Genomic DNA, 18,623 nt, shown 5'->3' with positions numbered 1-18,623 from the left:
GAAGGACAGGAGAGGACAGAAGACGGGTGAATGGAGAATGGTTGTATATGGATGATGAGGTGGAATGGGGTGAGGTAGTATGTGTGAGAAAAATTTGACGCAGCCCGAAGGGATTTCTCCCCATCTTTTCTGCATGAGTGGATGGAGAGGGGGGTTTGCTGATTTAATGAAGCATCCTTGCTGTGGATGTGCTGTGTCTTGTGACACTGCTTCTGACCCAGGGCAGTGGACAAGATGCAGGGATGACCTGTCATCCAGGAGGTGCCAAGATAAGAGGGTGGAGTGGAGTGTGATGGGGATAGAATGGGTGAGAGTGGTTGTTATGCCTTTGTTTTTTGGCTACCTCCCTTATAAGGGGGGGAAAAAAGCCTTTGGTATATGTATGTAGATGAGAGAAAACGAGATACATATCTGAGGATGGACACAAAAATACCATGAGAAGTGATTGTGCCTATGACACTATGGGGGAGAATGTACGGGAAGCAGAAAGAATAAACAATTGCATTCGAGATGAAGTGTTTGAGAAGTAGCATGGGGTTTATGGAGATGGAGAGAGTGAGAAATAGGATGAGGCAGGTAAGGGAGATGGCAAATAGGGTAGATAGAAAATACTTTTTTTTTTTACATTTGTTGGATAGAATGAGTGAAGAAAGACTAGTAAAGTGGAGTGAATTTGTAGGAAAGACTGTGAAAGGGATAGGGTGAAGGTGGTCTTGGGTAAATGGGGAATGCAGGGAAGGGGGAGGGTGAGAGTGGAGACAGGTTGTGAATGGATGATAAATTGATGTGGCCTGAAGGGATTTCTCCTTGTCTTCTCCATTTACTCAAAGTGGATGAGAAAGGATGATTGCTATGTAAGTGAAGTGGTGGGGGTAAACCAGCTTAGGCTGTCAGGCCCTGCTGTAGAGTTGTGTCTTTCTGCATTGCTTCTGACTCAGGTTTTCAGTGGAAGGTTCAGGGCCCTTCATCTGCAATGAGCTAAAGATAAGAGGAAAACAAATGGGTGGTGGTTGGCTCGAAGGTGGGTGCATGCCTTGGTTGGCTACCTCCTTTGTGCGGGGGAAGAAACCTTTTGGCATATAATTTGACAATATACGTAATATTTTTTAGTGAATTGGTAAATGGTTGTTAAGATCATCTTTCTTAAAAGATATCATGCCATAGCACCCTGCAGCACTGATCTATTGCATATCAGGTGACTTGCTGGGTCAGAACATGAGGACTAAAGACCCCTTCTTTTCATATTTCCTCACTCAAAGAATCAAGACAAAAGTATGCTGGATTCTACAGCTCCTCATAAAGATATTGAGGCCTTTATATATGTATTTTCTCAATTACTCAAATAAAAAGGATATGAATAACCAGTTGTTTCATCTGATATCTATTTCTTCAACAACCCTTCACATCTGTAAAATAGTCTTTGGTTCACAAAATCCCGTGTTAAACCATACCTGGTTGAATGTTACCATTACATGTCCAAATAGTTTCATATTTATTTCAGTGACAGCACATAAAGTGATTTTTTTTTTTTATCTTTGTTTTGATATATTTTTATATATAAATGTAATCTTAATTTGTCATTTAAACCACCAATGGGAAGACTCTTTATATGAGAAATCAAAGGATACCAAATGAATAACTTCCCTTTTTCACATGAAACCTTGGTAAATATCATTCTAATAAATTGCACACAAACTTATATAACAAAGATGGCACAATACAAAAAGACAAAAATATAGTAAATGTCTTTGAATAGCTTTTGATAGGGGCAAGGCAAATTCATAATTATACTCGCATTAGTATATCACTTCTGCCCTGTGCCATACATTGTCTAGCAAAATACTGCAAGTGTGAAAAAGAACAGTAAATATGGGATATTTCATCTGAAACTCTGATACAAAAACACATGGGATCTTCAAAGTCACCTTTTCATCACACTGATTTTTCTTCTAGTTTTGTTAGTGTTTTGAGTTACATGGTGTATTATTCAAAGCTGAGACAGGGAAAAATATACAATGATCTTACCAAATCAAACTACTCCCTTCTCCCCACCCACACATTTTTGTTCTCCAAAACCCTACTTGTCCTCATTCCCACAGGGTATTCTCTAATTCCTAATCCAATCCCTTATCTATTTCCATCTATATCTACAAATTTCAAGTTTCATATGATGGTCTCATTGAAAGATAGATTTGCTATGGTTTCACTTGTATAACACTTGATGTGAATACTACCCCATGACACTACATTGTCCTTTCTATAGTTCCTGAAATACAAAATTCAGGACCACCACAATGCTTAAAGTGGGTAAACATTAGAATGGCTGTGCAGGATTGTGCTGTATATAGCTGGGGTAATATTTTACAATGATATAAGTGGTTACAGGGAGTATGTTAGGTTACATTAAAGCCTGTTGGTCTATTAAATACCAAAATGACAGCAATCCTTTAATATGTAGATCACTCCATCCTTTCCTCGCATAGCCTTAGATTGATGGCCAAAGCCTTGAGCAACTAAACATGAATCTTGTTCCTTTATTTTAGTGAAATTCATCTCAAGTGTATTGCCAAAATGCAAACAATTAGTAATCACTCATTTTTCTTGTTCAACATTCCTTTGCAACTGAGTATTTTACACAAGAGAGATATACAATATTTCTAGCATTCTTTTATAAATGACTTGGTCAAAGGCATTACTGACCTTTCAGTATCTCTGGATTCATTCCAATGATTTCTAACCAGCAATGTGGCTATACATAAATCCTAAAATTCAGGATTACAGTCCTCATAATTCATTTTCTTCAGTTTCCATATCCATCAACTCTGTCCAACTAAATAACATGCTTTTCCTCTCCTTCAGCATCATCCACAATTAATTTAGCACAAACTGACTTACGAGAAATTCCGTAAAACTTTTGAGGTTTAAGTTTCCTCTTGACAGCAGTAAATTTCCATCCCATGTGGCTGTCACATCCTGAGCAGTTGGCAATAGTCCAGGCATAGCTGTGAGGGAAGGAAAACCATTACAATGCAGTAAGAAATCTACAGCCAAGCCACATCACTTTATAATTAAACAACAAACAAATGGAGAACACTACACAACCTATTCATGAAACAGTTAGTCTGTTATGGTGAGATTTGAGTGTACTGTGATCCATATGTTTATTTATTTTTTTGTGTAGTGCAGGTGGTAGGTTGTTCCAATGTTTGAGTACTGTAGAGTGCTGCAGGTGTAGTTTTTTTGTTGCATTCTGTTGGTGGTGTTTGTGAGACAGGGTGATGGGTGTGTGGTATTAAGGGTTCTGGCATGAAATTGTGTTCTGGTCAATTTCATGTGGTGTTCTGTGCAGCATATTTCGCTTTTTGTATGCAGGTGTTCAGTTGGGATGGTTTCAGTGCATCCTGTTATCACTCTCAGTGGTCCATTCTTTAAAGATTGTAAGTTGTTTGCTGGGGGTTGCCAATTTAATGAAGTGGCCTTGCTGTAGATGTATTGTGTCTTGTGATACTGCTTCTGACCAAGGGCAGTGGGCAAGATGCAGGGATGACCCATCATCCAGGAGGTGCCAAGATAAAAGGGAAGGAAGAGGGTGGAGGGGAGTGGAGTATGTTAGGATGGAATGGGTTGGAGTGGTTTTTATGCCTTTTTTTTTTTGGCTACCTCCCTTGTAAGGGGGAAAAAGCCTTTGATATATGTATGTATGTATCTATATACAAGAGAACATTAGTGTTTAGTTCTGGTTCCAGAGTTAGGAGGTTACTTATGATGGAGATTAATCACTAAAGTTGAAATTATTGCATCTGAGGGACTCCATTGGCCTTTTTGTTCCGGAGATTTGGTTGTCTGTGTTACTCTACACTGTCTTCCAGTTATGAAATTTGTCAAGCACTTGTTGTTATCAATGTCTGTCCCAATGATCTTTATGGATAGTATGTGTCTAGCTACATTATCAAAAGCACCGTTTTGAGGATGGAGTAGGAGTAGAAAGAGGAAGACAAGGAGGAGGAGAAGGAGGTACAGGAAAGTGAGAGAAGAAATTAATTTTCAGTTTATCTCCAGTGACATAATCCATTTAAAATAAAATAGAAAAGAATTATGATACTAACCCTGGAAACCATGAATGTTCTGTTGATGGTCCCTCATAATATGAAAGGCCCGATATTTTGGAGAGCGTAATCATCTCATGTACATACCCTCCTGGATTAACATAAGTGCCTTGGAAACCTTCTACCGACATAGAAAATATATCTGAGGTGCTGGCGATTCCTTTGCCACATCTAATACAGGTCAGCAGTTTACACTAATTGGAGGAAATAAAAAAATACTTTAGAATAAAGCTTTTGCTGTCATAAGAAAATGAAACAGGATTAATATTCAATTGTTTTTCATTTAAATGGTCCAACCTCATTCCAAAGTTTTATTTAAGAATTTTGTAATTTTACTTGTTCAATAATTCATACAATAATTGCGATAAAAATATTCTATATCAATCTCATAAGATAGTGGGAAGACTAACCTTACTGATGACAGACAAAATAAAGCGGAGACGTTGGGTGGGAGTGTGAAGAGAGAGTAAGTTGAGACGGTGGCTATCCTCCAGTAGAAGGTTGGTTGAGGCCCAGTTAGACAGTTCCAAAGGGTCTTCTGGTATCTGGAAATATGAAATCAGAGTAAACAAACTTAACATAGTATATTGAAATTAAGTTTAAATGTCTCCTTAAGCCCATAATACTATGGATTATAATGACAAAACATGGGGGAAAGACTCCTGGTCCATCATGATATTGTTGTATGCTTGCATGCAAGAATGCACACACTGACAAACCACAGTCTGGAACGGACATCTAGAATGAGCTCTGGAGTATAGCACTTTTTTGATAAGTTGGAGGAAACACCTAGTCTGGTATTGTATTGGGACAGGGGAGCTTTGCTTGAGTGACCGAAATGATTTATTAGAGTAAATTCACTTAATGATAATAATTTAAAATGGAGGATGGTGAAGACTCTAGACAAAAATATGGTGAACCAACAAAAAGACTAGATGTGAGCAGGGTTGAATCGCCATTAGGTGTCATCCCAAAAAAGAGCTGCAATATGCAAACGCCACAAAGGAATCAAAGGTACGAAGATATTACTGGTTTTTCAGGGTTTGAAAGAGGAGAATACAAGGTAAAGGTATAGATTTGGAAAGGGAAACAAGGTATAAAAATATTCTAAGAAATCAAGAGATTATAGAACTAATAAATGAAATTATAGATCTGAAAGCAGAATACAAGGCAATGTATAGAGAAGTGGACGAGTTGATGAGACAAAATGCTGAAACAAACAGGGAGCTTAACCACTTCACTATGGGACTTAAATCTCGTGGGCAGCAGCCAATGCCAGCCGTACCACGTGTCATAATAATACTCACATCATAAAATATAGTCACGGCTTATATCGCTCGTTCTCTCTTTCACCCGTGAATTTTGAAAACCACAGAGAATGGGATTAAGAGCAGATTAGGGAGAATGTAAAAACACAGGGGTGACTACAATAAATATAATCAAGACGCCGATATGGCAGCGTCGCGAATCCACTTGCTCCTCATGACGCCTAAAAACGGCACCATATGGAAGGGGTTAATGATTAAAAAAAAAATTTAAAATTGTCAAAAATGAGAACGAGAGGCTGAAAAATGAGGCTTTGAAAAAAGAAGTAAAAGAACAAATACAAGCTCTGACTGAGAAAGTTGGAGAAATCATAAAAAGAGACAGATCTTCAAGAAATAAAAAAATCAATGGAAAATAGATCAACATATATACTACAGGCTTTTTCCCCTTCCAAGGGAGGTAGCCAAAATACAAAGGCATAAATACCTTTCCCACCCATTCCATCCCTAATACACTCCAATCCCCTCCATTCTCCCTCTTATCCAGGCACCTCCTGGATGACGGGTCATCCCTGCATCTTGTCCACTGCCCTGGGTCAGAAGCAGTGACTCAAGACACAGCACATCCACAGCAAAGCCGCTTCATTAATTCGGCGACCCCCCTCTCCGTCCCCTCATGCAGAAAAGGAGAAAACGGGGAGAAATCCCTTCGGGCTGCATCAAATTTTTCTCATACATACCATCTCACCCCCATCCATTCCACCTCGTGCATCACAACATCATCCATATACAACCATTTTCCATTCACCCCTGTCTTCTGTCTTCTCCCATCCTACCTCAACAGACATTCCCCTCTTCCCCAAAGCCCCTCTCTCCCCATCCATCCATCTCATCCTAGGTTGCCCCCTCATGTTCATTCCCTCCACATCTGCCTTTCATACCTCTTTTACTAGTCTTTCTTCACTCACTCTTTCCATGTGTCCAAACCATCCCAATACTCTTTCATCCACCCTATCTCCCAACTCACTTACTATCCCCGTTCTCCTCCTCACCACCTCATTTCTCACTCTATACAGCCTAGTAACCCCTATCATACTTCTCAGACACCTCATCTCAAACACAAACTCCTTCTCTCTTTTTATTTTTTCCATGTTTCTGCCCCATACAGTGCTGCTGGCACAATCACTCCTTCATACAATCTCCTCTTAGCATCCATTCCCAAATGTCTATTTCTCATTACCCTTTTTATCCCCCAAGGGATTTACTCATTTCTCTCAATCTACATTCTTCCTCCACCTCCACTCCTCCCTTTCCTGCCACATTTGCATCCCAAGTATCTAAAACTATCCACTTCCTCCAGTCGCTCTCCCTTAATGCTCACTTCCAGTCTGCTACCATTTTCACCCCTTGTATATCTCATCACCTTACTTTTACCCACATTCTTTAACTTTCTTCTTTCACACACTCTCCCAAACCAGTGTCGTCTGCAAACAACTGTTGGCTCACCTCCCACTTTTCTCCATTTTCTTTAACCATCTCCAATCCCTGACCCACCACCCTTGCATTTACCTCCCGCACCACATCATCCATGTATAAGTTGAACAGCCAGGGCGACATAACACATCCCTGACAAAGTCCCACCTTTACCTCAAACCACTTACTCTCTCCATTTCTAATCCTGACACATGCTCTAATATTCTCATAAAAACTCCTGACAGCTCCTAAAAGCTTTCCTCCTATCCCGTATATTTGCAAAACCTCCCACAGTGCCTTCCTGTCTACCCTGTCATAAGCCTTTTCCAGATCCATAAAAGCCCCAAAAAACATCCTTACCTTTTCCTTTAGGTTTCTCACATATCTGTCTTACCACAAAAATCTGATCTACACAACCTCTACCTGTCCTAAATCCACACTGTTCCTCACCAATTACTCCCTCTGTTCCTCTCCTAATCCTCTCAATCAAGATCTTCCCATAAGCCTTCCCAACTACACTTAACAAGCTCCCTCTGAAACAATTAAAAAATCTTTTAAACGAATCTAAGCATTGGACACTCTAGGACAACAATGCAGTGTAAATCTTTGTTATAAAATCCTAGTGGGTAACCTTGTGAACTTGAAAGAATACGCACAGCAAGGTGTCCTGCATGGGGCATGGTACTGGCATATATTTCTGCTCGAACACGCCGTGCCAGAATTTCTGCATCATACAAGTCATAAACCCATGGTGGCCACACAGTTAAGAAAGCATTGCGTCTTCGCACTCCAACCTGTTTCCGAGACCTTGATAACACTGAAATATAAGTTTAATCAGTATAACAATCAAACTCTCATAAACATCATGAACAACCAAAACATTTACTATTACATGGACCAATTTGATTAGAAACAGTTGACCACAAATATGCAACATGATCTCTCACCTGACTGTTGTAATGAAATTGCCTGAGCTCCTTCAGGCTCTGTTGAAGGAATATTCACTCTGTCTAGGGAAGGCAACTGTACATACTGGAGTGGATCTGGCATTTGTACCTCTGGAAGGATCTGCACACGTGCAACCACACACCTATGCAAAATGCCCAATAATAAATATGGCATTATTGACACCAGATTAAGATAGAAAATATTTCAATAAATTATACATCATAAAGACTAATGACATTATATAATCAGCAGCATTAAAGTACATCTATATATCTATATACCAAAGGCCTCTTCCTCCTTATGAGGGAGGTAGCCAGCCAAGGCATGCACCCACCCCCAACCATTCAACTCCTATCTATCACCCATTTGTTTCCCTCTCCTCTTAGCTCCTCATGGATGAAGATCATCCTTGTCTCCTGGCACTACCTGGGTCAGAAGCAATGCAGCAAGACACAGCACATCCACAGCAAGGTCACCCGCTTCATCTACATGGTAATCCACCTTCCTCATCCCCTCACGTGAAAAATAGAGAAGACAAAAAGAAATGCCTTTGGGTTTCATCAAATTATCATCCATACACAACCACTGTCCATTCACACCTATCTGCTACCTTCTCCCCTCCCTGCTCAGAAGACTCCTTTTTGCTCAAAGCCCTTTTCACCCCATCCATCTATTTCACTTTCATCTTCTCCTCAAGTTCACTACATCCACCTCTGCTTTCCATATTCTTTTTGCTAATCTTTCTTCACTCATTCTCTCCATGTGCCCAAGCCATCCCAATAATCTTTCATCAGCCCTAACTGCCAGCTTCCTTTCCACCTCCTCTCTCCTTCTCATCTCCTCGTTTTGCATTATTCATCCTCGTAACCTCCACCATACTTCTTAGACACTTCATCTCGAACACACTTAGAATTGCCTTTTCCCCTTTATAATGGGGTGGCTGAGTCAAAGCATATACCTTCCCAACACTCATCCAAAACCCATTCATCACCCTGCCATTCTAGCACTTTGTGGATGAAAGGTTATTTCTGTTCCCTACTAAACAGCCTGGGTCAAAGGCAATACAGTATGGCCCAAAAGCCAGAGTTGGTTTACCCCAACTGTTTCATAATACGGCACCCAACCCTTTCTTATCCATTTGAAAAATCTACTGAGTAAAAAAGAATATCCCTTCAGGTTGCATCATTTCTTCATTCATTAAAACTACTCTCCATTCACTCCTATCTTTTACACTTTCTCTTACTTAACAGACATTTCTGTTGTATTCTTTACCCCATCCATCTACCCCACATTCTTGATCTTCCTCTCAAGTTCACTCCATCCACTTCTGCTTTTGCTTGTCTTCCCTCACTCATTCCTTCGGTATATGCACACCACCTCAGGATTCTTTGATCTACCTTATTCAACAGCTTGAATTGAGGGACTAAAGGAGTTGGTGATTCAGCATGGTCTTGGATCATGTGCTGCATTCATGATCAAAAGCTACACTTCTTGATAAGATCTCCATAGTTCATATGGCCTGATCCATGGGTAATACTGTGAACTTTATTTTGTTGACTGTTGGGAATCAAGCTGTGAAAGCATTGTTATATGTGATTCTTATGAATTGTTTGTAATCTGTAATGAGAATTTTCTTCTGTATTTTATGGTCTACACATTAACAACTGCTGGCTTTGGAGATGCTGGAGGGTTCTTGTATTTATTTACTGTCAAATATGTTATACTGTTATTAAGGCGCAAGAGTGCCTTTTGATTGTGGCTGCCTCCCTTGTAAGGGAGAAAAAGCCCTGTCTGGGGTATTGGCTGCATGTTATTGTGACAAAGTAGCATACAGTTGATACTTTAGGGTCTATATGGTGTGCCCCTATGGACCAGAGGCACACATAATTTTGTCTGTGATAGAGGAGGACTCTGTTCACAGAGAAATGACGACAATTCTATTATACTGTGACTGTCCCTCCGTTAAGGAAACAGTGTGTACAAACACTCTTCAAGATTTTAAGAAAACACTTGATGCTGAAAGATACAAAGATGGGTCACCACGAGCATAGCTCCCTTCCCGTATAATACAACTTGGTAAATACATACCCACTTGTCTCCTGTCGTGTATTTAGGATTCGGAACCGCTGCCTACCCTTGGCCTTAATGGACAGGGCTCCGGTCATCTCGTCTTCCTGGAACTCGTAAATTTCTGCTGTTGTGCCATACCTTGCCATCTCAGAACCACTACTGCGTGAAAACCTATAATATCCATAACCATGAAAATAACACTGCAAAACAAAGTCATATACGGTGTTTAGATTTTTTACTACAAAACATCACCTGCATATTTGTTGCCATAATTGACTTGTACACTCATTCTGGCTACAGCTTGTCAATTTCATTCAGGTGAGAGAAACTCTTACATTTTATGTATCAAATTGATCTCACATGACACTTTCACTACCAGACATTTATTTGGTACTAACAAAGAGATACGAGACATGATAATGAAATTTAGATCACAGGAGGGCATAGAAAAAAAACAAAACAGTACCTGCAGATATTGGGATGAAAAATCAACAGGAGGTCATAGTAAAAACTTAAACAAAGCAAGTGTTCGACAAATGTTAGGAAGTATATACGCAAAGATTTATGGAACAACTTGAAGGAAAATATAACCCAGGCCAACAACATAAGCATACTTAGGGCAAAGTTTGATAAGTGGAGGCAAAGAAATGGGACCCCATGGGAAAGGGTTCAATCTCATGTATTACAACTACAATAATCCCTATTGTAGTTGGGTTAATAGAACTTAGGGTCACCTGGGTATGGAAAAATCCTGGATATGGTTCAATGGCCCTCCAAATGAACTAGAGTCATTTAATCCCCTCCTTTCACTTTGCTCATTGGAGATACATCTATATCTATATCCTAGGGCTTCATCCCTTACGTGAGGTAGGTACCCAAGTCAAAGGCATGCACCCACTCCCACCCATTCCACCACCCTTTTCCCCCTCTCATATTAGCTCCTCGTGGATGAAAGGTCATCCCTGACTTTTGCCAACTGCCCGGGTCAGAAGCAATGCAGCAAGAAGCAGTACATCCAAAGCAAGGCCACTCCACTTATATGATAACCCCCCTTTCTCCATCCCCTCAAGTGGAGAATAGAGAAGATGGGCCAAAATCCTTTCTGGCTGCATCAAAGTATTATCCACATACAGACGTTCTCCATTCACCCCTATCCTTTGCTTTCTCCCTTCTTTGCTCAACAGACATTTATCTCTTGCTCAAGGCCCATTTCACCCCATCCATCCATCTCTTCCTCAATCACCCCCTCAAGTTCACTCCCTCCGCATCTGCCTTCCATACCTTTTACTAGTCTTTCTTCACTCATTCTTTCCATGTGTCCAAATCATCCTGATACTCTATCATCAGCCTTATCTACCATCTCCTTTTCCACTCCTGCTCTCCTCCTCATCTCCTCATTTCTTACTCTGTCTAGCCTTGTGACCCTTATCATACTTCACACACTTCATCTCAAACACATTTAAACTCCTCCTTTCTTCCTCTCTCAAACTCCAAGTCTCTCCTTCATACAGTCATCAACACTATCATCCCTTCAAATAATCTTTTCTTTGCATCCTTTCCTACATGCCTATTTCTCATGACACTTTTTAATCCTTTGAGGTTCTTGTTTGTCTTTCTGGCATGCAGGCTACTCTAAAAAGTCTCATCCAGCCCTCCCTCTGAAGTTTCCCTTCCCTGATGTAATCAATAGTAAACAGAGGAGAAAGCCATGAATTATAGCAACAAATGGTACCTACTTAGTGTGTACAATGCCAAATGTGTGGTCCTTGGCAATGATAGACTTGAGCATAGAGATGTGCATGGGGTGAAAGACGGTGAGGGGAAGCCTCTGACCTGGTACCAACACAAGGTTCATGAGGGAGTTGTGAAGCAGCAAAGGCATCGATACGTAGTCATTCTCATCCACCAAAGTGCGGCCACTTAGTTCTTGTGTCTCACCCAAGTACTGCAAAAAATATAATTTCGTGTACTAGATCTCTACAAATTCTTAGTGAAAAAAGGCAATCAATCAATCAAACATGAAGAAGAATATAATTTCGTGTACTAGATCTCTACAAATTCTTAGTGAAAAAAGGCAATCAATCAATCAAACATGAAGAAGAAAAGATCTAGACATGAAGCCAATAATTATAGACAAAGAATCAGAATCTTGCTGGTTGCTACTCCTCAGTCACCTGGAAGCCATCTACATTCAACCCATCATTAATATACAAGTAGAGGATCTGCAGGGTTTGCTTTCTATGAAGCAACGGGGCCTTGATAGATCAACCTAGAGGGATTTTTTCCCTGTCTTTTTTTCTGCATGAGAGGACACAGGGGATGGGGGGAGCGATTAAATGAAGTGGCCTTGCTGTGGATGTGCTGTGTTTTGCTGCATTGCTTCTGACCCAGAATGGTGGGTGAGAGGCAGGCATGACCTGTCATTGAGAAGGAGCCAAGAAATGAGGGAGGGAGGGAGTGGGGAATGGGAGTATGTGAGGATGAAATAGGTGGGAGTAGATTTATGCCTTTGACTTTGGCTACCTCCCATGTAAGGGAGAAAAAGGCCTTGGTATATGTATGTACATAGTAAACAGCATGAATTTTTTCAATACTGTAGAAACATCTGAATTTACAAAACAAACACAATAAATATGTGATCAATTGTGGAAATGCCCATTACATTTCTTTTAGTTTCTTTATGAGTCTAGGTGTATAGTGATGATGTTCTTACACTAAAACCATTATGTGTCTAATTAGATGTAAAAGTTGCTACAAACACCAGAAAAAAAATGTGATCTAGTGAAAAACATGCTAAGTTTTCATCAATGCCTGAGTGCAGAAGGAATGGTGATGTTTCAAGGTGGGAGTCACAAAGTGTGCAAAGATGGTGTGTGGAACAAGGAGGACAGAAGGAAATAGATGGAAGGGTAGTGAGCAGTGCTGTGGAGCCAGAGTTGGAGTCGGAGTCAGAAGCAAATAAGGGGTCCCTGGAGTCGGAGTCAGTAAAATTATACCAACTCTGACTCCAGTAAAATTTAAACTTTATAACTGAAAAGTGATTAAATGCCAAGACAAAACTACAGTCTCCCCTTAATTTTACTACGAACTCATTTTTCCTCAAAATTATATACATGTACTTTTAATAATGATGGATTTGATAAATGTATAAAGTCCCTCTAATTTGACATATTCATGGAATCCATTTCTTCTTGACTTTAAGTGCATGAAGTTGAGAAAATGAGCTACAGTTAGATTTAAGGCTGATAGTCCAATATATATATATGTTTTAACTTCAAATGTTACAGATATCTAATTGATTATTCTATTTTTTTTCCTTTTCAGAAAATATTTCATTTTTTCACATTTAAAAAATTACTGAAGTTCGGATCATAAATCCCCTTCCAAAAAAAAGTTCCAACAAAGTCGGCAGTCTTCGAATACTTTACAGTCACAGTAGATGGAAAATATTATCAATGTCAGTGTATCATAGATGATGATGACAATGGTGAAAAATTATGTGAATTGAAAATCAGTAGTTTCACTGGTTCCAGAAAAAGTGCCCTTCAAGAGCATCAAACCTGAAAAAACACTTGCAATGCTATCATCCTAAGGAGTTAGAAGTAAATATGAAAGGTAAAGAAGACAGTAATGTAAGCACTCCATCTACTTCAGCTAAGAAGGATGAGAAATCTTCTGGAAGACAACCCCAAATATCAACATTCTTTACTACTGATGAAGTTACCTTAACAACAACATCACAGAGGTTTAAGAGTTACATCATTGAAATAGTGGTGAAAAATAGTGTACATACATATATATACCATAAGCTTTTTTCCCCCTTACAAGGGGGGTAGCCAAAAACACAAAGGCATAAAATCTACTCTTACCCATTCCATCCCCACATACTCCACTTCCCTCCACCCTCTACCCTCCCTCTTATCTTGGCACCTTCTGGATGATGGGTCACCCGTGCATCCCGTCCACTGCCCTGGGTCAGAAGTAGTGTCTCAAGACACAGCACATCCACACCAAGGCCGCTTCATAAAATTGGCAACCCCCCTGTCCCCTCATGCAAAAAAAAAGAAGACGGGGAGAAATACCTTTGGGCTGCATCAAATTTTTCTCACGCATACTATCTCACCCTCCATTCCCCACCCATTCCACCTCATGCATCACAACATCATCCATATACAATCATTCTCCATTCACCCATCTTCTGTACTCTCCCGTCCTTCCTCAACAGACATTCCCATCTTCCCCAAAGCCCCTTTTACCCCATCCATCCATCCATCTCATCCTAGGTTGCCCCCTCATGTTCACTCCCTCCACTTCTGCCTTCCATACCTCTTTTACTAGTCTTCCTTCACTCATTCTTTCCATGTGTCCAAACCATCCCAATACTCTTTCATCCACCCTATCTCTCAACTCCCTTACCACCCCTGTTCTCCTCCTCTTCTCATTTCTCACTCTATCCAGCCTAGTAACCCCTATCATACTTCTCAGACACCTCATCTCAAACACATTCAAACTCCTCTCTTCCTCTCTTATGTTCCATGTTTCTGCCCCATACAGTGCTGTCGGCACAATCACTCCTTCATACAGTCTCCTCTTAGCATCCATTCCCAAATAGCTTTCTCATTACAATTTTTAATCCACCAAGGCATTTACTCGCTTCTCTCAATCTACATTCTACCTCCACCTCCACTCCTCACTTTCTTGCCGAATTTGCACCCAAGTACTTAAAACTATCCACTTCCTCCAGTCTCTCTCCCTTAATGCTCACTTTCAGTCTGTTGTAACTTTCACCCCTTGTACATCTCACCACCTTCCTTTAACCACATTTATCTTCAACTTCCTTCTTTCACACACTCTCCCAAACTCTCACTAACTTTGTCAATCCCCCCTCTGATCATGCTACAAGCGCAGTGTCGTCCACAAACAACAGATGGCTCACCTCCCACTTTTCTCCATTTTCTTTAACCATCTCCAATCCCTGACCCACCACCCTTGCATTTACCTCTTGCACCACACCATCCATGTATAAGTTGAACAGCCAGGGCAACATTACACTTCCCTGACAAAGTCCCACCTTTACCCCAAACCACTCACTCTCTCCATTTCTAGTCCTGACACATGCTCTATTATTCTCGTAAAAACTCTTGACTGCTCCTATAAGCTTTCCTCCTATCCCATATATCTGCAAAACCTCCCACAGTGCCTTCCTGTCTACCCTGTCATAAGCCTTTTCCAGATCCATAAAAGCCCCAAAAAACATCCTTACCTATTCCTATAGCTTTCTCAAATATCTGTCTTACCACAAACATCTGATCTAGGCAACCTCTACCTGTCCTAAATCCACACTGTTCCTCACCAATTACTCCCTCTGTTCCTCTTCTAATCCTCTCAATCACGATCCTCCCATAAGCCTTCCCAACTACACTTAACAACTGAAACTACTTGTAAAGTGGAACTATACAGGCACTCCTCTAGTCCTCCAGCACTCTACCCTGTCTCAAACAAACATTAAATAACTTCACCAGCCAGTCCACCATCACTGTACCTCCTTTTTTCAGATATTCTGCATGGCATCCATCCAGACCAGGTGCCTTACCTGCTCTCATCATCTTAACAACTGCCTTCACTTCATCCTTCCTTATTTCTCCTCCATCTTCCTCACTCATCATGGTAATTTTCTTAGCACTTCGCACTGCAATTACCTTTCCCTCCCTATCCTCCTTCACATTTAGCAATTCCCTAAAATACTCTGCCCATCTTCCTCTTACTGCCTTCTCTTCCATTATCATCTCTCCATCTGCACCTTTTACCTTTTTTTCTCTACTTGATTCGCCTCCTCTTCCTCTCTTAATTTCTTTCCAAAACATCTTTTTATTAGTTTCAAAATTTTCCATCGTACTCTTACCCCATTTCACATCCGCTCTCCTCTTTGCCTCCCTTATCTTGTGCTTTACTTCACTTCTCTTTTCTTTGTACCTTTCATATGACTCCCTCATCCTATTTTGTAACCCATCTGTGAAAGCTCGTTTCTTCTCATCTACAACCTTCTTTGTTTCTTCATCCCACCACTCACTACCCTTCCTTCTATTTCCTCCCGTCCTTCTTGTTCCACACACCATCTTTGCACACCTTGTGACACCCTCCTTGAACCATCCCCATTCCTCCTCCACTCCTAGCTCTACTCTATCCTTCACTCCCTCCCACTCCTATCTCAGTTTCTTCTTGTACTCCTTCTCCTTTTCCTTCTCATTTAAGAAGTTCACTCTAGGCACCACCCTACCTTTTGTCCTTTTCCTTTTTCTCCATCTATCTTCCACTCTCAACTCAATGGTCAGAAAGGGTAGAAACAGTTGACCACTGTAAGTCAGGTTGGGGCATGGGGTCTGGTCATGAGCAGCTATAAGATGAGCACAGGCATATACCGATGTTCACTCTTCTGATAGACTCTTCTCTGAGAGATATCAGTTACCTTGTCTCTTCCTTTCCCGGGACCAGCTAAGTATCTCATGTGAGCCCCCAGTAAGACCTTTGTTATTCTAGTTATTGTTGATTTCATTATTATAAGTCTAGAGTTAACCAGAGCTTGTAAATAGAGGAAATAGTTATTACATTTCATGTTATATTGTTCTTTCAGTGAGCCCACACTAGAATCACCCTGATTCAATTACAAAGAAAATCCCAAACAAGAATATTTTGTAACTATATATATATACTATTTCTTAGTTATACAATGAAACAGAAGATAAAGGGGTTTTGTAGGTGACAGCAAATATTTACCTTATTGGGTGGAAAAGGTCTGTAGGTACATGTATGTATGAATAAATATTTTCAAGGTGGGGAAGGTAACATATACGATGCTTGTGAAATTTTAATCCTCGCATGGGTCTTTGTTTCATAACCTCTACAAGAATCAAGGGGTTTCTATGCCAAGCTATAATGTGTTCTATGTTTTTTTTTCTCTAATTTGTAAGCCCTTTAAATTGATACATGGATTATGAAGATGTGTTGCTTTCATGATCCAAGTGCTGTAATGTTTAAATTTATTTGGTATTAAGTCCCTCATGGAATACCTCTGCCACGTTCCACGTAACATCTTCAACAGCAATTCAAAGTAGATATAAATAAATTTGTACATTCCCTTGTGTGTATAAAAATGGCAGTTGCTGACATGTGAGGAGGGTGCCTTTATTAGTGCAATGTTCTGGTTGTTACACTTTCATCAAAGTATTTGAATAAGTTGTAATAAGCAAAATGTTGTGATAACAAAGGCTCTGTCCTCCCATGGTTTTTATTTTAATAGACACTCTTTTCTCCCTTCCCACATCATAAAATTGTCAATGAAACAATAATCATTAAACTTACACTCATAAAAATAAAACTTACAGCATGTGTTGAAGGAAGCGTTTTGTCAAAGGTTTCATCCTCATTTCTCTCTTCCTCTGCTGGCTTGTCTCCATTTTCTGAACCATCAACACTTTCACATTCATCAACACTTCTTTCGTCTGCAAATTGATAATAAAAAGTTGTACATATATATGAATTTAATGAAATAAAATTCACTCTACTTAACAAAGTACTTGTTTTGTTCCTTCCTCAGCACCTTGAGTAAATGGCTCCTGATAGAGATTTGACATACACGCCGAACTCCCCTCAGTTTCAATTCAACACTGTCTGCCCTTAGAGTATCTCCCATGCATATGTGGTTTTGAATTACCATGATATACCAGTTTACCTAATCTCAGTGTTCAGTGGAATTAAACAAATCTTACAACTCACTCTAACTCTGATTGGTAATCAATGAATACTATGTAACAAACTAATTATGTGAGCCAAAGGAGGTGCACCATAAATATGTCAAACTGGTATGTTCAATATATTTTGTAAAAGATGTAGGTAGACTTCTGGAGCATCTACATAAAGAATGTTATAGAAATCTATATGAGCAAATACAAAACTGGACAAAAGATAGCAAGTTGGGTTATATCAAGATATTTCTTAATGGAAGGTGGAACTGTGCCAAGTTGTATAATGTCACCATGGATGTTCAATGTGTGCATGGATAGGGTGGTAGAGGAAGTAAGTGTGATGGTGATGGGAAGGGGTTTAGAGATGGTAAGTGAGAGTGGAGGGATGTGGATGATACTGCACTAGTACCTGGGTCAGAGGAGGGTCTATGGCAGCATGTAGCAGAATTTGGGAAGGGATGTTAGGGGAGAAAGCTAGAGATAAATGTTGGCAAAAGTATGGGGTAGGTATATACAAGGGGAAAGGGTGGAGGCTGGAGGAGGTCTTAGGTCTCATGTAGCAAATAATGGAGTGGAGGAGGATGTAAATCATAGAATAAGGAAAGCAAGTAAACGTCTTTGTGGATGAAAAGTGTCATGAGAAATAGGTACCTTAAGATGAATGCAAAGAGAGGAATGTACCAAAGGGTAATGTGTCCACCACACTGCATGGAACAGAGACTTGAAATTTATAGGAGGTTCAAAGTTTAAAGTGCTTGTGATTAAGTGTTTATGAAGTATGGCAGGAGTTATGAGGAGGTGAGGCAGAGAGTGGAGGTGGACAACTAGCAGACAAAGTTGATCAAATAATATTGGGATTGTTTGGGCATATGGAAAGAATGACTAGCAAAAAAAAAGTGTGGAAGCAAAGGTGGATGGAGCAAACTTGAAGAAAAGATGGAGAATGGGGTGAAGGGGGCCTTGAGCACAAAGGGAATCTCTGAGTGGAGAGTGGTTGTGAGTAGATGATAAATTGACAC

The 18,623-nt window shown here is 40.1% G+C and overlaps 1 protein-coding gene across 3 annotated transcripts in view; it reads right to left on the bottom strand.

The window, feature by feature from the left end:
• Window positions 1-1,365: 1,365 nt before the first annotated feature.
• Window positions 1,366-18,623, bottom strand: part of ohgt (E3 ubiquitin ligase component cereblon) — a 22,110-nt gene continuing 4,852 nt past the window's right edge. For 2 of the 3 annotated variants that reach the window (XM_076175370.1, XM_076175369.1), the window contains 8 exons: window positions 17,243-17,361; window positions 11,599-11,807; window positions 9,881-10,033; window positions 7,792-7,934; window positions 7,501-7,661; window positions 4,517-4,651; window positions 4,107-4,300; window positions 1,366-3,002 (listed from right to left, as the gene is read on the bottom strand). In XM_076175370.1, coding sequence (XP_076031485.1) covers window positions 2,831-3,002; window positions 4,107-4,300; window positions 4,517-4,651; window positions 7,501-7,661; window positions 7,792-7,934; window positions 9,881-10,033; window positions 11,599-11,807; window positions 17,243-17,361 — 1,286 coding nt within the window. In that variant the 3' untranslated portion in view covers window positions 1,366-2,830. The remainder of the gene's footprint in view (window positions 3,003-4,106; window positions 4,301-4,516; window positions 4,652-7,500; window positions 7,662-7,791; window positions 7,935-9,880; window positions 10,034-11,598; window positions 11,808-17,242; window positions 17,362-18,623) is intronic. The other variant, XM_076175371.1, reaches the window with a different exon arrangement.

The sequence above is a fragment of the Oratosquilla oratoria genome, chromosome 37, assembly GCF_046742065.1.
Source record: "Oratosquilla oratoria isolate Oo_2021 chromosome 37, ASM4674206v1, whole genome shotgun sequence".
Lineage (NCBI taxonomy): Eukaryota > Metazoa > Arthropoda > Malacostraca > Stomatopoda > Squillidae > Oratosquilla > Oratosquilla oratoria.
Note: the sequence above shows the minus strand (reverse complement) of the source record. Positions and strands in the feature narration are given on the sequence as shown.